General features: G+C 35.9%; 1 protein-coding gene across 7 annotated transcripts in view; it reads right to left on the reverse strand.

Annotated features, from left to right (window-relative positions):
• Positions 1-24049, reverse strand: part of LOC111868080 (F-actin-monooxygenase Mical) — a 136494-nt gene that overhangs the window by 24172 nt on the left and 88273 nt on the right. For 6 of the 7 annotated variants that reach the window (XM_023858456.2, XM_023858458.2, XM_023858453.2 and 3 more), the window contains 5 exons: positions 19856-20104; positions 15962-15994; positions 8806-8965; positions 2783-2936; positions 1469-1581 (listed from right to left, as the gene is read on the reverse strand). In XM_023858456.2, coding sequence (XP_023714224.1) covers positions 1469-1581; positions 2783-2936; positions 8806-8965; positions 15962-15994; positions 19856-20104 — 709 coding nt within the window. The remainder of the gene's footprint in view (positions 1-1468; positions 1582-2782; positions 2937-8805; positions 8966-15961; positions 15995-19855; positions 20105-24049) is intronic. The other variant, XM_023858457.2, reaches the window with a different exon arrangement.

A 24049-nucleotide genomic window follows, 5' to 3' on the forward strand; every position in this document is an offset into this window, starting at 1 on the left:
ACATTTTACCATCTAATAAAGAAGTTAATTTTATTTTATCACTGAACATATTCCATGGAAAATAATCTCAGCGTGCCTCTTGATTAATTTTTGGTTACATCACTTACTTGAATAAGCAGATTTCTACAAATGACATGTTTGGTAGAACAATGTAATACCCATTCTTTTGGAAAAAACTACAGTGCCCTAATCATCATTTTTCACATGAAAAATGTAAACTCTTCACATATTTTCGAATCTGTTACCTCATAATCCTGGACAAAAATAACAGACATTGACTTCATAACAACTCAGAAGCAATGAAATTAGGTTTTGTAGGTGGTTCTTTTTACGGTTTTAAGTTATGTAGCAATCTTCATATTTTATATACAGTAAACCCCCTCTTATCCAGTATCCAAACATCTAACAGGATAAAACTTCAAAGGATATTTACAAATGTCATAGTTGCTCAAAAATAAATTTCTGATGTTCATACGTTCACTCAGATGCCACTAGCAGCACTATCCATCATCCTCCCATATACATGTGTCATTACAGCAAGGAATAGTTGGATCTGTGAGCGAACTGCAATGTATGTATCCAAAATCTTTCAGCTGTCAATCTGTTATGACCCCTAGGATGATTCCCACATATGAACTGAAGCATGACTGTACTATTTTTTATTTTGTCTATGTACTGGACTTCTTTTTTGTGTAACTGGTCCACCCCATTCCCAATACCTGCTAGGTAATGGTAAGTATACTGTATTCGGAAGCAAGTTTGTGAAATTTCAAACAGTTTACTAGAAGGCACATTACAAACATCTCAAAATAATTCTGAATCTGAGCTGTCAATCTCCAGTTCATTTTCAGCAAACTGCAAGCAGTGGCAATATGAGATATTGCACAAAAAGAACAAACTGTGTGGTTTTAGGCTGCAAGTGAGCTATAACAAGCTAGTGACCACTGCTTGTCAGCGAAGTTAGTGCCAACTTTAGCGGATAGAGGGTGTTGTGTGGTCAGTGCAAAAAATCCCCACGGCTGTTAATTTCAGTTTACTAGAACGGAGTCTTTATTTCCTTGAAATAGCGCCCCAATTATCCTCACGAGGCTGAGTGGACCCCGTTCCAGACCCACTATTTCTCAGAAAATCTGGTAGAACCGGGAATCGAACCACGGATCTCCAGATCTATAGCCAGGAACTCTGACCACTAGACCACAAAGGCGGTCGAGATATTTGACAAAATATCAAAATCTTACACTCTCAAAAAGAAATCCTACTCATTCAAAGATCTGTTTGATGATTTAAATAGCGGGTGAGCAGCAAATTCAATGTGATATCCTCTACAATGAAAATTTAAAAAAAAATTTAAGTCAACAGCAAAACAGTCAAATCTCTATGGCATATACAAGTTTAGAACTTGGTTGTCTATTGCAAAACTATCTTTATCAGCTTCTTGACGTATAGCGTTACAAGAAAATATATTTACCCATGCCTTCTCCTCTCAGTTCTTTCTCAACACTCACGCCTCGCTCTTCCAGTTCTCTCTGTTTGACTTCCAACTCCTCCAGCTGACGCTGAATTTCTTGAGCCATTCGCAATCTGTGTTTATAAAAAAGAATGTAACAACAGAAAATACCAAACAGCTGCCACTGATCAGTACAAAACCAGTGACCTCTGGGGAAATGATGTCAATCAGTATAGTATTTCTTTGACACCCACACATATATCAGATGTTATTAATAATACAATAATATGTTACAAATCAAAGCATAAGACTTAACATGTGACAAAAGTACAATTAATAAAGCATTTAAAATGATATCACATCACAAACAAACGCCTATCAACAACAAATGTATTTGTTTGCAGTTTATTTAACAAAGTTTCAGTAACTCAAAGACAAACTACTACCTATATAGCAGTATTGAATCTCACTGTTTTTATAGAGAACTCTAAGTACACTTACAACTTGGGATCATCACTCCTAAAGCAGTAATAATGATCCAACAAGAAATATTTATCAGTAATTTGGTAAGTTATTCATTAGTTAACATGAGTGTATTGTATGAATCCTGAATTACAAATCTAACATACTTTCTAAACAATGGCTACAAAACCTGGCCCCTTGGAAAACTTAACAGCTGATTCACAAGAAATATGTCAATAATCAAGTTTATTACTAATCCATTTATTACCTACACAAAAAGAATTAAACATAAAACAATAAATCAATGTTAAACATTCACAAAGAGTGGAAGTTTCTGAAATAAGTGTACCAAACTTTCCTTAAATCGTATGTTTTCCCTATCTCCTGTTCACAATTAAAATAATAAAATTCCAAAATTGGTCCTAACAGTTATGTCTGTTTCACTAATCCATGAATCAACCAAGAACACATAACAAAAATGAAAGGTTAAAGTCTGACTTGCTATCTGCAAATATCATCTCTTAATTTATACCTCACAGCTCTCTTGGGCAAATGTCCAGGGAAGTAGAATGAGATAAAAATGAAAGGTAAAGTTGCCCCTGTACTTAATTAACTAAGCACTATGCCATGAAGATGTATTGGGGAGTGGATGTATAGATCCATGTATTCTTGACCTCAGCACTAGACAGAGATGAACGGTAAGCTTCACACACCAGCCGCTGATTTAGTCTCTGATATAAGACTATCTAGCCGATTTAGTAATTTATACCTAAGTATGAATATGGTCACACTACATAAATAATAATTCAATTGTACAACCAAAATCAAGTGTATGATTTGCACATGATATGAATAATATGGAACGAAGATTACCTTTTGAGCTGAGCTTGCCGAGCCATGCGCTGATTCATCCTTGAATGTCGCCTGTTAAGGCTGTCTGTAACTCCATCTACAGATGCTGTGTCATGCGTAGGAGTAGAGAGAACTGTGGCTCGTGAGTCTTCTTCTGGCTCTGAATAACTGTCTTCTACAGGAATCAAAGGTGCTCAGTACCGTATATTATCTCAAGACCAGAACGATTACAACAAACTGATTTCTCTTTAAACCTTACAAGTGCAAGGAATTTGTAATGATGATATGGTTTCTAAATGGGCCTTATACTATAATATTCACAATATGATAACACATGCTTTCTAAGATCCTGTACTGCTGAGTTATCCAGGCACTACTAACTATGTGCGTAATTAATCTGATTGATCTAATTATTAGAAATTTAGTAACATTTATTTTATTTTCAATTTATGTACATTTGGCCTATACATTTGAATGCTAACTTAGCCTTGATTTTAGATATTATGTTATATTGCAATGTCTTATGCATGCAATGCAGTGTTTTGTGGAAATGTCTGCATTCTGAAAGCTACCTCAATGTCTGGGTGGCAGACATTTATTAGTACCATAACCTGGATTGACTTTGCTCCAGTTTTCTAAGTTTCATTTTTTCAGCTGTTTTTTACTACTGTTCACTGAAAAGCACACATTTTTTGTCTCTAAGTCCATTGCTAAAGGAATCACCCACAGTTGATTTGGTTTGATTTCATTTCATGTATGTTACATATTTACTGTTAAACTTTGAAGCAATATTTCTCAGCGGTTTAGGATACTTTGCACCATAGAAGAGATTCCATAAGACCAGCAAGGGAAAGTCATCTTGGTGCTATGTATCCTCTTCTAAAGGGTAAAATATGAACAACTGAACTGCTCAAAAAATATTTTCTATTTTAAGGACTTTTATCATAACAAACAAAATGAGAAATGCAAAAGACCATAACCACTGATGAATATTATACTGACAGTATTATAACAAGAACATATAATTTATAAAGAACACTTTAACCCACTTACTGACAGTCTGAATTTAAAAAAAAAGTTGAAAGCTCTAGAATGGAATGAAATTGTCATTCTGACATGAGTTTCAGAGGATTAATGCCTCCAAGCATGATACTCCATTCATATTCAAGAATATCTGGCTTCTCTGGCTATTTCCACGATTTCACACTTTTCACCATGGTGAAAACGTAAACATTTCATAGAAGAACACCACAAACTAACCTCAAGCCTTAATCACTGGATTAGAAATAGGCATTTGTACAGGGGAATTCCCTGACTTACTTCACAGAGTAGTCAGTCTTCTTGAAGATGTTTCTCAGCTTCCTTTGCTTCCTGGTAAATCATTTTATCCAAATCTTCATTTAAGGAATCCACAATAATTACATTATTGTCAATTTCACTTTCAGATGAGGATTCTTTTGACTTTGTCCTCTTACTTCTCTTTCTCGGACTAGTAGATATCGAGGGTGCTGTGCTTATCACACCAAAACCAGTGACACTCATCCCAGCAGGAACACTTAATGTCCTCTTTCACTCAGCAATTTTAATTTCAATCCATTCTGCTCTTTTTCTCTAACAACTGCATGGCATTCATGCTGCATAATTTTTGGGGAATTTACTTCACTGGTTCTTCAACATTCACTACGTAGATCCCACAGGCAGGCAAACGAGAAACTAGATTCTCTTTTATTTTTGGTTAGATCCTTTCCATTAGTTTGTTAGTGGTACTGGGAAATCTTGCTTATTTGATCTGGAACTGTGCTTTATATTGTCCTTCCACTCTCCAAGAATTTTCCTCCATTCAACTTTCACAGACCAAAACATGCTGACATTGAGGGGCTGGGTCACATATGTGGTGTGGAGGCAAATAAATGAGCACGATGTTGTTTTGCTCACAAAGCTCTAGGATATGCAGAGAAATATGAAGAGATGATCACTTTTTACCAGTTTATTTATTTAGTGTAGGCTGCATGAATGTTTCAAATCAGCCAGACAATCCTGCCACAACAAAACAACCACTTGTACTGTGGTTATAATGGCACCCAGGTAGACCATTCTCTTTCAAAGTTGTCCACATACAACCTGAGTTGTAAGAAACATAAGTAGAATTTTTCTTGCTGCACTTCCTGCAAACATAAGTGACACATTCGTCTTGGACAAGTTTTGTACATTTTTAAGATACTTAACTCCGTGTCCAATCAACATTTTCTTCTTACTGGGATCATCACTAAGACTAGTTTCGTTGAAAGTTCCGTATGTTGGCAGGATTAACACCTTCCAACTCCTTTGCCAGAAATAAAATACATTCTCTCAAAGTTTCACTAGTCATGGAAGCTCTACTCCTCTTTATATCATGGGCAAAGCATACTGATAGAGCAGGATACCTTTTCAAGAAACCTATCATCCAGATATGGACAGGTATTTTATTTTTAAATCTGACTACAGCTCATCTCATCTGATTCACGTAATTATTTGAAAAAGTTAAATAGTTCTATTCAGTGTGACTGGTTAAGATTTTCTTTTCCAATTATTCACGCCCTTACATGTTTTGGTCTTCAGCGACCATCTTCAGAGGGACACCTTTACATCAATACAGTTGGAAGCCACTATTACAGTACATGTTCTAGAAGTTAAAATACATACATACAATACAAATAATATACAATTTGCTGTAAAATCTAAAGTTTTTGCAACTACAGCGGCTGTTCCAATACATTAAAATATTTATAGTTAGTTTGTTAAAATTCTATTTGGAACTCGTAAACCAAGCCTGTTCATGTCGTCCCTCTTATTCTTCATTTTGACTTGGGCTGAACGTGTGCCACCTTGTCGTTCTCGAGAAGAGGGTTCTTTAATGTGGTCCTGTATGTGTTTGTGGCCCGCTGTGTTTACACAACAATAATAAATCATTGAAATAAGAAAATCTTAACCAGTCACACTGAACGGAGCTATTTAGCTTTTCATAATATCAGTGTGACGGACCAGAATGAAACAAATCAAATTCAAGTAATCTTTAATTATCATCCTTAAATCAAGCTGGTTCCAAGGAAAACCATACTTGCTTCACCTCATGATGCATCTTACAATGTTTTTTCTTCTTCACTTGAAAATACAGGAGGTTGCCCACATTTATTTACATCCTTTCACTTGAGTTTATTTATGATTGCCCTCCTAGGAATATTGAATTCAACAGCAGCTCTTCATTGGGTAAACTGCCCACTTCTAATGGCAGCTGAACATAAATTTAAGAAAAATAAAAACAATAATGACAATAGGGGCAAAAAAAAAATGATGTTTAGCTCATATTATATGTAAAAGGGAATATTCTGAGCCACTTTTGTTGTAGTGCAAAGTTTCCCTTCTTTTTGGAAAAAACCTACCTCAATAAAATATACTTAACTATTAACAATACAGCTGAAAACAAAAAGAAATCTACATAAATCACTTTTTTAGATGTTTATTGACAAACTGAGCACACATTTATCTTGGAAAAGTGCTTGAAGCTACAAGATACACTGCTGTCCAAAAAGTATCCGACTTTATTTACTGTCACTGTAAATAATGGCCAAAGGGTGGAGACACTGAGCGCAGTGGAGAGGGGACTTTCATGTGCATGCGTGATTTCTTGCTGCCTCGCAACACCGCCAGATGCATCTGTGGCTGCCAGACGGTGAAATGGTGTAACACATGTTCATCGCATTCTTGTTTCGCTCAAGATGACAGAACGCTTAGAGCAGCGATACTGCATTAAGTTTTGTCAGAAACTTGGGGATACCCAAGCAGAAACAATTCACAAAATTCAGCAGGCTTTTGGGGATGATGCAATGTGGGTCACTCAAATTAAAGAGTGGTTCAACCGCTTTAAAGATGACCATATGTTGGCAGACAGTGACCTGCGTTCCAGGAGACCGTCAACGAGCTGCAGAGATTCTGCAAATGCAATTTTAACTGAGGATTTGGGCATGCCCAAGCTGCTTTTGCTGGAGCAACAACTCTGCCTTGAGGTCGCGCAGGACACAGTGGAGTGCACCAACAGGGATCCTGAGTTCCTGAAGACTGTGATCACTGGTGACGAGTCATGGGTGTATGGATATGACCCGGAAACCAAGGTCCAGGCGTCACAATGGAAGCATCCAACTTCCCCGAGGCCCAAAAAAGCACGACAGGTTCAGAGCAATGTGAAGGTGATACTGTTATTTCGATTGCCGGGGTGCTGTGCAACATGAGTACACACCACTAGGCCAGACTATCAATAAGGAGTACTACCAAGAAGTCCTCCGCCATTTTCGTGATGCAGTTCAGCGCAAGAGACCGGAGGTGTGGGACGCACGCAACTGGCAGCTGCATCATCACAATGTCCCAGCTCATTCATCACACCTGATCCAGGGTTTCCTGGCCAAGCACGGCATTCTGTAGGTTTGCCAGGCTCCCTACTCTCCTGACATGGCTCCTTGTGATTTCTGGCTGTTCCTGAGATTGAAGACACCGCTAAAAGGCTCCCGTTTCAACAGCTGCGAGGACATCATACAGAATGCGATGGCACAGCTGCACACCATTCCAAAAGAAGCCTTCCAAAAGAAGCCTTCCAGAATTGCTTCCAGCGATGGAAGGACTGCTGGGCTAAGTGCGTGGAGTCACAAGGGGTCTACTTTGAAGGGGATTAGGTATTGTAACAATCCAGATACAGAACTTTGTTTTCCCAGCCCAAGGTTTGATACTTTTCGGACAGAGTAGTATAACCAAATTAAGTGTGGCTTCAAATCAGCTCTGACCAGAGGACCATACTGAAGCCATAAGATAACCATAATGAAGGTTTAAAAGACCGCCAAAATCACACAAGTCACTTCCACCATTGCCAACCAATTAAAAAAAATACCTTCAAACCTCTGTACTTTCTTTCACAACTTTCATCCTGTTTGGAGCAACATTAACCCCCACGGAGTAAAGTCACCCCAAGTTACGGTACTCATTTTCTGGGTGGATATGAACTGCCATACCTATCAAATTGAATGGGAACCATGTGTGATTTTTTGGTTAGGCCTGCCAGCAGCTGTGATTTTTTGACAGGCCTGTCAGGAGACAATCACAGCTATGCCAAATTACACAACAGTTACTTCATTTAAAACTTCCAATTACTGATGTAATAAATTTGAATTTTGGAAGTTATGCCATGAGAGGATACAAGCCATCTCAGAAATGGAAAGGACCTTGTGTCAAATCTTGATACTGTGCAGATGCACTGCTGCACGAAATCTGCATTCTAAATTCTGTGAATTTTTCCAAGTCTGAATAAAATCTGTTTGGAACATTATATAATTTCTGGACACTTAGAAACCAAAAATTTAACAAAGTCTAATATCTGTATTTATGAAGTTAGCAAAGTTCAATCCATAAGTTTATAACTTTGAATTATCCAACTGTGTGTCTATGTCGCTAAATACAACCGTGTTTCTGACTGAGAACAGTAGTAGAATATACACAAGTTCATTAACTACAAGTGGTCAATTATTTAATTGATTTCATCTCTGTGACATCAAAGTTCTGACAATTAACAGACCTGAAAAGTCTCTCATGTTCTTCAAATCAGCTAGGTGTCTAATTTTCACCTTCAGTAACCCAACCCGCATTCAACTTCTAAGCAATCTGCTCATTGGTGTCCAATTACCTTAATTAATCAATCTGTCAAACATCAATTAATCCATTAATTATCCCTGAAGTGTACAGTTAAAGTGTAAAGAGATCAGTGCAACCATTTATGGTATCATACAGTACAGCCTAAGATCAGGAGGATCAATCACACATGATAGATAAATGAAACACTATGAAGCACAGTGCTATAACTGTAACTACCAAAAGCTATAAGCTAAAAATAACCTTAACACGAACACAAAGTCTGTAATTAATGAAGTGTGCATTGCTTCCACATCCGTATGCTTCTAACAGAAGGCAAACTTGTCACCTATAAAGCCATGCACATCAACTTATGGACAAAACATACAACAAACCTGAAACTCTTGGAAAAGGCCCACCCTGATAGTTAACTGGTGGTGGTGGAATGGGTGGTGCAGCTGTATCACTGGTGGAGATGAAACCCAAACAATTGTTACTGCGCTCCTCACCAACACTCTTAGACCGCACATCAACTGGCATCAGTGGGGCTTTCTCCTGTTATACAGGTAACATGAACGTAAGTATCACTTGTGATGGTGTACATTCTAATGCATGCCTTCAGATTACAAATGAGATCTATGAAGGTAAAGGCAATGTTTCTGGTAATACGGATATCTGCAGTGAGCAAGGGTACTTCATACATTCACTGATCTTTTCTTAGCTCTGGTACATTATAAAACACAAATGTGAAAGTGTTGCTTCATCAACCTAGCTGTTTGTATGTATGCATGAATATTTCCATAAAAACTTGAGCAAGTGAAGTGCCTTTGATGATTTTACTTTAATCAGGGACCTTCTCTAAATAAAATATAAGAGACCAGTGACATCAATGTAAATTAACATATAATCAAGTGAATATAATAGCAAAGGGTGATAAACAATGTACGTATACACATGCTTTCCAAAAACTACGTAGAACACACATTACCTCTGAACTCCTCCAGTTCAAGAATTTTAACATAGCATTTAGAAGGAATATTTATATCACAGGAAACTGAAACTGAATGCTAAACCATATACAAGAAGCATGATGGCGCAGCTTGGTTATGTATAATCACTCTACAATGTTGATCATCTCTAATATTCTAAAAATTTAATTCTTTTCAGAGTTTACAGCATGTGATAAATCTGCGCACTTTACAGAATTCATTCTAATACATATTAAGTAAAACCTGGACAGGTTTAGCTCAGTAACATTTGGGACTCATTTTGGGAAGTATACAATACTAATTTTGGCCAGGTAACTGTCCCCCCTTAATTTAAATTTCTGTATCATTTTCCTTGGTCCCTGCATGTGGATGTTAAGGCAGTACTATCACACAGGGCATCTTCACCTGCTTCCACATCCCGTGCCACATACCATGATCTCATTAGACTCTACATAACATCTGCAATAACATGCAATTAATAAATTACATATGAACTTGAACTAAGGGTATGATATTTTATATAGACTATACAGAATCACACCAGCCCTTTCTCTCAAAACATTCATGAATCAAATTCTGGTTATATCTATGGAGTGACTGTGACAAAATGATTAAACTGACAATACCAATGATAAAAATTAGTTGTCCACTCCTTACCTGTGGCTACAGCAGTTACTTGGTACACATATCTGACCTAGCCTAAAATTATTTACTCATTCGTGGTTTATTTGATAATGTTGTTAGCAGCTCAGATGAGAACAGTAAGATGATTAGTGAAATGCTGCAGACATGGAAGGAAGTGGTCAAGGCATAATTTAAGATACTGTACTATTTCCACTAGATAGATATGATGATTTTTTATGGTAGAAGAAAAACAGTGTAACAACCATACTGAAAGAAAAATGGCTTCTCAATTTATCACCAAAACATCTGTGGCCTTGCAAATAAGACTAGTGAAATTTATGCCCATCTATAACCTGAACTTCTGCAAGTGCTTTGTTTCACAGAACATCATCTAAATTATTCACAAATTGAAAATGTGACCATAGCCAATTACAACTTAGGAACTAGTTATTGTAGAAAGTCTTTTATTAAGGGAGGTGTATGTATATATTTACACAATTCTCTGGATTACAAACCTGTCAGTATTAATGAACTATGTATAGACAAAGCCATGGAGGTGTGCGCTGTTAAATGTAAATTTTTATCTAGTACATTCTGTATTCTAGCCACATATAGGTCCCCGTCTAGTAATTTTTCATTATTCATTACCCAGTTAGAAGCTGTCATCAACAAAATTTATAAACGGAATTTATTAATGATAGTCTGTGGTGACTTTAATATAAATTAGCTAGAAGATAATAAAACGAAGCAACAATTAAATTACATACTGCAGTCTTTTAACTTAAGTAGCGTGGTTTACTTTCCAACCAGGACTTGCACCACAACTCAAACATTGATTGATAATCTCTCTATAGATATAACTAAGTTTGAAAACATTTGATCTCTGCAGTATTTATTGGTCTATCTGACCATGACGGGCAACTATTGTTTGTACATCAAAAAGAGATCAGTAAGGAAAGGAAAAACCTTAATTTCAAAATTATCCGGACATTTAACAACTGTTCGCTAGATGATTTCAAACTAAGTTTAAGTTCTGAAACTTGGGAAACCGTTTTTAATGCTGAGAACAATAATATAGATAGTATGTTTAATAATTTTGTAGATGTATATCTGCAGATTTTTAATGCTTGTTTTCCCAAAAAGAAAATTTACGAACATTTTTCCTCCAAACAATGGTTAACCACAGGAATAAAAACTTCCTGCAGAAGGAAAAGAGAATTATATCTTTTGGCAAAATTTCTTGACAATAAAAATCTAAAGCAGTATTATAAATCATACTGCAAGATTTTAACTAAGGTAATAAATGAGGCAAAAAGACTTAACAATGAGGACAAAATTACCAACTCTAATAACGTTCCCAAAACCACTTGGAACATTATAAGGGCAGAACATAATTCAATAATAAAGAACAAAGCCATGAAAAACAAAAAATGATCAAAATATAACAGGGCTGAACTTGCTAACAATATAAATGTCTGGAATTACTTATCTACAAGTCCTAGCCTGTCACAGTAGGTGCTGTATATGTTAACCTGAAGGGCTCATACAGTAAAGCAGTGCTATACACACCCATCATGGGTTTATGAATGTAAGAAAGATCACTTATTTTGTGATCTTTCACATAAAACAAAAATGTTTGAATTGAGGACAGGTACATTCAAAATGGGCTGTTAGTTCACTGAAAAGTGCATACAAATTGCATGCGGGTTGTGTATCAGTCAAGGAATACTTCAGTGTTAATTATCAATGAAGCCATGACTTTCTTGAGTAGTCAAACAGTCGCTTAGCTACTCAAGTATTTCCCAACATTTTATGGCACTGTAAGGTTCAAAACTATGTTCACAAGAGCCCACAGCTGGTCCATGTGCTGAATCAGCTAAATCTAGTCCATATTTCTCTAAGATCCATTTTAATATTATCCTACAACCTATATCTAGGTCGTCTTTACTTCTAGACTTCCCAGCAAAACCCTGTATGCATTCCTCTTCTCTCTCATGCATGCCCATTTCTTCATCCTTCATTTGATCATTCTAATTATATTTGGTGAAGAGTACAAGTCATGAAGCTCCAGCCCCATATTATTTCTAACCTCTTCAGTCAATATATTCTTCCCAGCACCCTGTTCTCAAATATCCTCAGTCTATGTTCACCCCTTAATGCCAAAGACCAGGTTTCACACCATTGCAAAACTACTGGCAAAAGGTCCTTAACTGAATGGTAACAAGTCTTACCCACATTTAATCTATTCTCAATTTTCTCATGAACCAAATTCTGATCTATTACTGTCATTCCAAGATCTTTGAGCTTTGGCATATTTTCAAAGGATCTGTTAGCTGTCTTTATGTTACGACTGTCTTGAATTCTTTGACATTAACATATACTTAGGTTTCTCTGTGTTTACTCCTAGACCAACCTCTTTACTAGCACCCATGTTTTACTTTATGGTATTTCTGTCATCCCCCAATACATTTAAATCACAACCATAGATCAGAGGCTGATGTGTCCCATTCAGTTTAGCAAATATATCTCCTCTATGCACAGAGACTATCCATGATGATGAAGGCTTGCCTCGATTTGTTTTCCCTGAACTTTTATAAGTTTTACAATCACCATACTTCAGTACACCAAAACAAATATTTCATATAATATTTGTAGATGTGTTCACAACATCGCATCATAGAAATTTTATAAGGAGGTTATGAAACATCGGACTGAGTTCTCCTCTGTCTTCCTGACAAAGCTTCTGATGCAAAAGAAAGTGCTTACACAATTCTTAATCCCCTAGACACACAGACTAACAACTGAAATAACTGCTGTTCAGGCAGCTTCATCCATGAAGTCTTTAATCCATCTTCAGATATTCCAACTGTGAAAAGCGTGATAAGGCAAAGTGATCATGTTAGAGCATATAGAGACATTAATGAGGAAAACATAATACGTTTTCAACGGGCTTTACAGAATGAAAATTGGATAGAAGTTTATAATCAAGAGAATGTAAATATGAAATTTAATATCTTTCACAACATTTTTTTATCAATCTTTGAAAATAACTTTCCCATAGTATATAAAAAAAGAAAGACTCTAATAATTGGATAACGAAAGGCATAAGAATATCTTGTAAGCATAAGAGAGCATTATACATCTTAGTTAAAAAATCAAGTGATGATAGTTTGAAGTTATATTATAAAAGATATTGTAAGATACTAGTAAGAGTAATAAGAGAAGCAAAGAGACTGTATTATCAAAAATTAATAATTAATTCAGAAAATAAAATACAAGTAACTTGGAAGATTATTAATAAAGAATCCGGAAAAAACCAGGTCTCAGATAAAGTAACAGAATTGCAAGTGGGAGAAAGTAGAGTAACGGATCCTAAGGAATTAGTGAGAATATTTAATAAACATTTTATAACTGTAACTAAGAATTTGGCAACAAAAAATGCTGATAAAAGTGAGGCAATTAAATTATTAAATAACCTTAAGTATGATAACTTACCTGAACTGAAATTAATACCCGTAACTGAGGTGGAAATAAAGAATATACTTAAGACACTAAAATCGAAAAATTCTACAGGCTATGACGGTATTTCTAGCAGAATATTAAAATATAGCATTAATCAAATAAGTAAACCACTTGGACATATACTTAATGCATCACTTGAACGTGGAATTTTTCCCGATAGAATGAAATTTGCGTCAGTAAGACCTTTACACAAAACAGGTGAGAAGGTCGTTATGGCAAATTATAGACCAATATCACTGTTAATAATCTTCTCCAAGATATTTGAAAAAGCGATGTATAATAGGATAAAGCAGCACCTACATACAAATAATCTAATTTCATCTGCTCAGTTTGGATTTAGAGAAAATAGAAGTACAGAATCTGCAATCTATGCCTTAACTAATCATATATTAGAAACTTTGGAACGACGCTGTCTTTCATTAGGAATATTCTGTGATTTGACAAAGGCATTTGATTGTGTGGTGCATGATATCCTTTTGAGCAAGTTGGCTGTATATGGACTTGGTGGTAAAACTTTAAGATGGTTGAAATCATATTTGGGAAATAGAAGGCAAAGAGTGGAATTGTATACTAATGGGAATGAAAAATGTTGTTCAGGATGGGAGATTGTTGAATATGGAGTGCCGCAGGGCTCGATTTTGGGTCCCTTGCTGTTTCTTTTATATATCAATGACCTGTCATCAGCATTAAATACTGATGATAGGTTATTGTTGTATGCAGACGATACAAGCATAGTAGTGTCTGGTATTGATATTGATGAAATCCAAGTAAGGTCTAACTTAGTGTTGAATTCTTTAAGCCGTTGGTTTGCAGTTAATGGCCTGTCTCTAAATCTGAAGAAAACTAAAGTGGTAAAATTTGATACAACTAATCGAGATAATATGTCTATACATTTAAAGTTTAATGATGAGATATTGCATCAGGAAACCCACGTTAAATTCTTGGGCATTGAAATTGATAAGACCCTGAATTGGAAGTCACAGATTGAATCGATGCTGTCCAGATTGGGCAAGGCATGCTTTGCAATAAGAAACATGAAATTGTATAGCAATATTGAAACACTAAAGATGATTTACCATGCATACTTTCATTCAATTATGAGATATGGGATAGTATTTTGGGGAAACTCGTGGGAGGCTAAGAAGATTTTTCTTTTACAAAAAAGGGCCATCAGGATAATGTTGGGAATGAAACCCAGAGAATCATGTAGAACAGTTTTTAAAAAATTAAAAATTTTGACATTGGCTTCTCAATATATTTTATCTTTAATGATACTAATGGTAAACAATCTGGGGCATTATACTTTTAATCATACAATTCATGGTAAATCAACAAGACAAGTTAGAAACCTTCATGTTCCTCAATCGCATCTAACAAAGAGGCAAAAAGGGGTCTATTGTATGAGTGTAAAAGTTTTTAATAGTTTGCCTGATTTTTTAATTGAGTTGGTACATGATAAAAAACAGTTTATTGAGAAACTAAAGGATGTATTGCTTCAAAACCCTTCTTATACTGTTGAGGAATTCCTGCTTTTCTGTCAAGACCTGTCAAGAGGTGTCTGACAGTGTACACTTCATTTAACTCTATGTCCTTGGCTGTGCTCATATATTCTTGCTGCAATTTGTATTGCTTTTTAACTATTGTATGTGTACTTGTTGCAATTTGTATTGCTTTTTAACTATTGTATGTGTATTTGCTGCAATCTGTATTTCCTTTTAACAATTTTATGTGTTTTTTTGACAAGTATGGATTATATATGCTAGTGATTTTGTTTGTGAATGTACAAGTTTCCAATGTCTTGTTGGCTTGTTGACATGTTTTATATTCTGTGCCTGTGCACATTTGTGAATAATCTGAGGTTCAAATGTATATATGTTACATACATATATGTATGTAACACAGTTCTTGTAAGTCAAAGTAAAAATAGGATGGCACATGGGGCAAACAAATTTATAACAAATATAATGTTTTAGTGTTTTATAAACATTTTGTTCCTCCAGATCAGTTTGAAATAGTGTAGTCTAAAACATCTGCAATAGGGCTGGAACATAATACAGATTCTACAACACAGTGACAGTGGATCATAAAATGCATGAGAAACGGTGTGAAATATACCTCCCTACATCCAAATGTGGCGTATGAAGAGAAAATAACAAAATATAATACTCTGCATACTACACTATAAATATAACTGCATACGTGAGCCTAGTTACAGCAAAGTACTAAAAGATACATATATATATATTCTATGTATTTACTATGTCATGCACTTAAACTCAGTTTGTCACTAATACAGTTTGGTTACTTCAAACTAATTCAATGAGACTACCCAAATATAATTTAAAATACACTGTCATGTGAGTGATAAACATTTCCATGCTACCTGTTATGATCAATAAAAATAAAAAACGCTTACATCTGAGTCATCCGACCATGAATTATTTTCTGACTGAAAAAAAAATTTGAAGACAACCAATCAGCTTTTACCTTACATAAAAATAATACTATATGCAATGTATACTAACATATGTATAGTGGATATTTCTCAACACACAAATACAATATTGAACTTCTTCCCAGATTATGAATTAACAACAATGGACTGTAAATATCTTATTTACCTGAAAGGACAATGATACCGAAACTTAGATGACCCCACCCCCACTAAGAAACATGTCTGCATATAATACATATAATGATTTTATGTACAGATTTCCTACAATTATTATAAGCAAATATGTGAACAAAAGTTAATATCAGTCAGTTTCTCTTTTTCACATTTGCTGCAATATCTCTTTGTGGGGAATTGCCACTTTAAGTTCACAGCTTCAGTGATTGTGGGGAGAAACTCAGCACACCTCAAGGCTCCTGTCTATGAACATATTTGTCTCTGTTTTTCACCTGCTAGGCTGACAGCAAAACATGGCACCAATGTTAATATTTACTGCATCTCAGAAACATTAACCCTCTAACAACTTACAACATTTAAAAAGGTGAATGAATTTTCACACTCAAGTTCAAACCCAAACTAGGGAAGGCACCTGGTCTTACATTTCAGTAAATATAATGGTAAACTGATGCAGAGATTTTATGTATGGAAAAGAATTTTGTCCACTAAATGCTGGAAAAGCACTAACACAAGTATGACTAACTTAGGGAAATTATTCACCCTTTATATGAAGCTTCAACCAGGACTACAAAAAGCTAATGCAAGATGCAAGAAACCCTTAGACTGGGAAGCATTACATCAGACTCTACTGTACAAAATTAATATATATTAACATGACAATCGTTTCAAGAATCAAGCGTTAGAAAATGTCATTTTATGCATTCTATCCTCACTGATACCTTCCTGATAATGATTTCTCTATTTTCTGAATACTTAGTTATGACTTACATCTGATCATGATTTTATATTAACATATGGAAGCAATGTAACATTCACAGAAGTGGTATTATTCACTATGGAACTGTTACAATGTGAGACATGGTCCTTACTTACTTACTTACTTACTCATGGAGCTGAGTCCTTCTGGATGAGCCGCCACTTCCGCAGCTACTCAAGAATTTCCCAGCATTTTATGGAACCCGAAGGTTCATTACCGTGTTCACAAGAGCCCTCTACTGGTCCCTATCCTGAGCCAGATCAATCCAATCAATACAATCCCATCCTATCTCTCTAAGATCCATTTTAATACTGTTCACCTGCCTATGCCTTGGTCTTCCCAGTGGTCTCCTTCCTTCTGGCTTTACCATCAATATACTATACGCATTCCTCGTCTCCCCCATTTGCTAAATGCCCTGCACACCTCATCCTCCTTGACTTGACCATTCTAATTTCACTTGGAGAAGAGTACAAGTTATTAAGCTCCTCATTATGCAGTTTTCTCCAACCTCCTGTCACTTCATCTCTCTTCAGTCCAAATATTCTCCTCAACACCCTGTTCTCAAACACCCTCAGTCTATCTTCCTCCATTAATGTCAGAGACCAAGTTGCACACCCATACAGAACCACAGGCAAAATTATAGTGTTGTATATTCTAATTTTTATATTTTGGGACAGCAGATGAGAAGACAAAAGATTCTGGACTGAATGGTAGCAAGCATTACCCGAGTTCAATTGCCTCTTAATTTCCTCCTGAATCGGGTTTCGATCTGTTATCGTCGTTCCCAAATATCTGAATTGTGCCACATTTTCAAAACATCTGTTTCCTACCTTTATATCATGATTTTGCCCTGCATTTTGGTGACGAGACAGCAAAATACACTTAGTTTTCTCTGTGTTTGCTTGCAGACTAACCTCTTTACTTGCGTCAATTAAAGTTTGTGTGTTTTTCTTTATGGTATCTACATTATCACCCAGTAGATTCAGATCATCAGCATAGGCCAACAGCTGATGTGTCCCGTTTAATTTCAGTCCCACCTGGTTTCCCTGGACCTTCCTAATGACATATTGTAAAGCAAAGTTGAAAAGGAGTGGCAATAATAGGCTTTCTTGAAGTCTATGAATAGCTTGTCTCATTGTACTCCCATTTTTTCTCCAATATCTGATGAATGCAAAAGATCTGATCGTAGTTGATCTGTTACATCGAAACCCACACTGATGATCCCCAATAATATCATCTATGTATGGACTTAACCTTGAGAGAAGAATACTGGACACAATTTTGTGTGAAGTTGATAGCAGTGATATCCCTCGATAGTTACTACAGTCAGTTTTCTCACTCTTCTTGTGAACTGGTACAATAATAGACTCCTTCCACTGATCAGGCAATTTTTCCTTATGCCAAAACAAGTAATTAGATTGTGGATCTTAGAGTGTAATATTTCACCTCCTGCTTGAATAAGTTCTGCCGGAATTTGATCACTACCTAGCGATTTCCACTGTCTCAATTTTGCAATAGCACTTTCAACCTCAAAAGGGCTAGGATCAGATACTAACAGCTCAGCCATATGGATTTCTGTCTGCCTAACATCACTGACCTTATGTACATTCAATAACTGAGAGAAGTAGTTCTTCCACCTATTCAAAATGTTGTGGGAATCATACATACAATAAAATTGTTGCAGAGAATTAAATTTGAAAAACTGTTCCTTGATATGCTGTATCACAAAAAATTAAATGTGTTCTAATTCCAAGTAAAGTAAAGGTATCCCTGTAACAGGCAGTGGAGGACCATAGGGTTGTAAGATGCTGAGGTTCCCAAATTTTGCAGACAAGCAGCTCATAGATGGTGACAAGGTTGTCAGCCCTACGCACTAGATGCCCTTTACCCCCAAGAATATTCCAAGAATATTCCTGGTACTAATTTCTGTTAGAGGCTGAGTCAACCCAAGGGCCATAGTGTGGCTGGAAGGATTAGGTCAATTGAAAAAAAATCCAATGACCTCATCGGGACTTGAACCCACGACCTTCCAGCTTGTAGCAAAGTGCCTCAACCAACTACACTACAGCATGCCCCATTCTAATTCCAAGTGAGAATGAATATGAGTCAGTTAAATATGGTGCACAAATGTCAGAAAATGCATGCTAGCACCACGCAATGTTGAATTCAACAGGTTAGCTTCCTTGACTAAACCAACATCCTTTGTATTTCCTTAAAGGTGAATAATGATGCAGAGAGGCGGTTGCAACTATGAGCTTGAGGTGACAGACTGCAATGGACACACTTTGCAGACACCAATTTTAGTTTTGGAGGGAATGCGAAGTAATGTTCACACACAGGTATTTTCACACTTCCAAATACTGTTCTGTTTAATAAAATCCTTACATATCAATAAACCTAGGTAGTCTGAAGAGAATTTCTGGTGTATCTGCAACAAAATGTTACAAACTTGTTCCTGATACCTTCGCCATGTCTTTTGGTCCATCTCTCTGTGCACAACAACTCAAGAACTAGTGAACAGATTTTCATAACATTTTATGCGAAAGAGTTTTTAAAAAATTTGCCAAGACATTTCAATTTATTAATTAAACTGAATAACCATAATGACACCTGACATGAATATATTAAGTGTTCCTGTGTGCATCTTGAGCATAATTCATTGGATATGAATCAAGATGAAAAATGTTTTGAACAAAAGTGATAAGAGAGAAATGGCATACACATTTTATGCCCAATATATTTTCCACATATGCCTTGTGATTTCTGAGATAAATAAGCAAAAGGGAGAGCAGGCAGTAAAACTGTTATGCTTTGTATACATTTCCCAAGCCGTTAATTGTTTTACATATCCTATAAAAGAAAGATTTTAAACCTCCATATATACTATGACTTTTCATAAAAACTGAACTTGTAGATTTACATACCTTTCCTTTATCCTTGTGTTTATTTAATCGGAATCTGGAAAATTTGTCTTTAGCAGAATGACTGCTTCCCATTGTTATTTTGGGTGGAGATGAACTTCCAGAGGACTCTTTCTTCTTATGGAAGAAGTCTGAAACAGCTTGGATAATACTTCTTCGACGTTCACGGTCCTTGGACTTCCTCCTTGTGTCCTTTGCACCATCACTTTGTGTGAGAGACACACTCAAGTCTCCCTCCAAATGGAAAGGTGTCTTGGGGGGGCAAAAGTAACATTGTAACAAACAAACATATAAAACAGCTAAGTGGCACCTTAATAAAGTAATTCACAAATTGGTGCTTGTAATCTCAAATATAATCACATACTACTTTTTCATAATATTAGTGTGACGGACCAAAATGAAACAAATCACATACTATTAACTTACAATGTTAGTGGAGTGTCTAAGAAAATATTAATTTGAGAGGAAAAAGGGAATACATAGCACAGGCAACAAGACTTGTCATAGTAAGTGCTAATATGAAATTCTCATTAATAACAACTACTGACACTTCAAACAGTAATAGTTTGATGCCATTTTCTCTTTCCATCTTTAAAAATACATATGCTTTGAAAGTTTAGTGAATCATAGAGGAAGAATGACAATATGCCTGCTACACAAATGACATATTTGCTTCTCACCTTTACTCATATGATAAACTGAAGTATCTAAGGAAGTGAAATGGAAATGGACAGAGGCTAAAAATTTTGTATGAAACTCTTTTTTTGTACACAGTAAAAAGACTAACATGGTAACTTATAAAAATGCTTTCAAGAGCAACCTGTTTACTGTTCTTACAAATGAAAATATGACACCAAGATGTCACAGATTGGTTGGTTGTTATTTTATTCATTTCATTTTATTCTACGTCACTAAAGAAGTAACTTAGAAGATAATCCCATGAAAATGACTCTGGTAGTCTTTATGAGTAAACTGCCATGGCCACTGCAATCACAATACTCAAGGAGTTTAGGAAAATGAAAATACTTTTGTGTACTTTGAAAATACTTTAGAAAACAGTAAAGAAAATTCAAGGAACAGAGTAACACAATACATGTTATTACAATTTAAAGTCAATCCAAAATATGTGTTTTGTAATATTGCAGGAAGCCTACAGCACAGTATGAAGTGAGCTGGTGTTATATGCTGTAACTGTATTAGCCTACTTTCCTTATTTTGAAAAAATAAAAATAGGCTTATGAGATCACTCCCCTCTGTGTATGTGTGTGTGCACGCGCGCATGCGCGAGTGAGTGAATATGTACCACCTCTCACAACTTTTGAATGCCTGAAATGATTTTTATGATACTTCATATGGACATCATGTACCTGAGTGGTATACTTCATAAAACCCACCCATTGCTAATACAAATACTGCAGCCTCTCAAACTGTTCTGGTAATAACCTTAAAATTACTTGAATGCCTGAACTGATTTTTATGAAACTTCGTATGGACATCATGTACCTGAGGCCATCTCAGTGGTATACTTCATAAAACCAACCCATTGCTAATACAAATACTGCGGCCTCTCAAACTGTTCTGGTAATAACCTGCTTTTACCGGTTCTCACGGTCTCTTTGCTTGCAGATTTCTTATATATTTTTTCTTCTACCCTGAAGATGGAGGCGATACGTTCCTCCGAAACGTCGGTTAACACCACATATACACAGTGCCAAATCCCAGAAGACTGCTTTCTTCAACCTTAAAATTACTTGAATGCCTGAATCCAAATTGCTTTAAAACTTGTTACATATACCCTGACACCCAAGGCTGTATCAGTGGCATACTTCATAAATCCCTGCCATCAGTGATTCCAACAATGCAGCTCCTCAAGCTGCATTGTTTTACTGACTTCATCACACGTACATGCTAATTTTTTTTCCCTACTAGTCATACCAAATACTGTGCTGAAAGAGAAGTAGATGATTGGTTCTTCCCAGAGCTCCTTGTATAATATTATATAACAGTGAAATACATGTGTGAAAATTCATACAAGCAATGACCATTGCTTCAATCTGTAAGATTTAAGGTTTGTTATTTGAAATCCCTTTGTAGCAAAGATATTGAGCTGAAAATACTGAGTTGATTACATATTTCATTACAAGCCTACAAATCTAATTGAAATTTTATACTGGTATCCACTATCTTGATATTACATTAAGTATGTACTGCCTTAACCTTGAGTGACTGTATGTTGCACTATTTTATTGCTGCACATGCATCCGTCCCTGCAACACAGACACACAGAGCCCAGCCAGCTGGGCACTTCATTTTTTCAAAATCATTACTGCCAAATTAAAAACCAGTTACACCTTCAGGATTTAAAATTCCCTATGCCTGGACCAAAGAGATTAATATCATCATGCACAACAATTTGGGTATGTGTAATACACAACTAAATATGTTGGTCTAAAAGTTATACCACATAATGATTTTAATTAATATATGGAAAAATGCACAGCAAAACTGCAGTAGAAAAGTATGGCTTAAAATGAGGGCTTAATTAAAGAAACAAAACCCAATGGTGCAGCTAATTTCTTAATACTGTATATATGCAAACCATCGCATAAAACAATTGCTTTTTTCCAGTACATTCATCATAACAAGTGATTCATAACTACATGCCACTATTTTCCCACAACCCTATGCATCAAGTATATGTGCAGGTTCATTTCAAAAGTTATTTATGACTAACAGCACCTAAAGACTGCATTAATCCACCCTCCCTGTCCTACCCTTGTCTAGGAGAAAGTTCATATTCCAGATTCTTTGATCAGCAACATCATCTGTTGCCCACAGCACCAAGCAGTATCTACTCCTCCTTTTCACAAAGGTTTCTCCTTCTCTTGTGCTAACACTGACCTAAGTGGGACAATGATGCCAGAGAATATAACTATGCAGATGCATGTTTAAGGTTTTGCCACATCAAACATGTACTCTGTTTTGGTTGGCAGCAACTGCAAAATTTTGAAACACCCTAATTGTAGCAATGAAACAGAACTTAGGCTTGAATATAAAACTTGAAATAATATGTCAGTGTGAAATCAGCAACTTATCATAAAGCAAAAAAGGAAGTCAGTAAAAAGTAAAAAAAGTAAAGCTATCCCTGTACCAGGCTGTGAAGGCCCATAGGGTTGTAAGATGTTGAGAGTCCCACATTATCTAGACAATCGGCTCCAAGTTGGCGGTAAGGTTGTCAGCCTAGATTAACTTGTTTGACACTGTTTACAACGTGCATGTATTTCATCATGGTATTCTATCCGCCCATCTATCTTTCCTTCGATAGCTTCTTTTAGAAGGCAGTTTCTGCGTAAAACATGACCAATCCAATTAGCCTTCCGTTTTCTTATTTCATGTAGGATATTCCTCTGCTCACTGACTCTAATTAACACTTCTTCATTTCTCACATAATCGGTCCAACTNTTTGAAGGAGAAAGCTCTAGATCGCATTAAGTGGAGGAATTGTTTTGAAAGAGACTGTGGACCTGTCATCTTGACAGATTACTGATGATGATGATTCAGAAACCCCTGTGATGCAGTGTATATATAAGTAAGCACTGGTGTGATTTATCCTGCTTCATATATCATGTCTGTTACTCAAGTTTAATGCAAGCTGAGTGAGTTCTCACATGTACATACTTGTAGTGAATAATGGGCAGAATGTGGGTGCAACTTGTGAGAGGAATATAAATGATTCATGCTTGCAGGCATGCAGAAAATAGTAGGCAAGAATTTTGCTCATATAACATAGCTCCTACTAAGCAGTCAGCTGCAAGTATAAGAGATTATGTAAGTTTAAGAAAATCTTTAACTCTTTTGTTCAGACAATGCTCACAATGATGACAATGATGAAATATTCTTCGCTCTTTTCATATCCCCATGATAAGCAGTTAAAAAAATACTGCAGTATCCAGATTATTACATGTAACTGGAAGCCTGGGGACAGACTTGTAGTTACATATTTCAACCACTTCTGGATATTATTGGTATCTGATACAACAAGCATGTTAAGGAATTTTGTAAATCCTTATAATATTTAGGTCTCCCTGAATTAATACATAGAAAAATCATGCTACATGTTCGAATACATGTTGATTTCAAACAATTCATTGTAAACGCACAAGCATTATGTTATTAACTTCATTACACATCTGTATT

The sequence above is a fragment of the Cryptotermes secundus genome, unplaced genomic scaffold, assembly GCF_002891405.2.
Source record: "Cryptotermes secundus unplaced genomic scaffold, Csec_1.0 scaffold925, whole genome shotgun sequence".
Classification (NCBI taxonomy): domain Eukaryota; kingdom Metazoa; phylum Arthropoda; class Insecta; order Blattodea; family Kalotermitidae; genus Cryptotermes; species Cryptotermes secundus.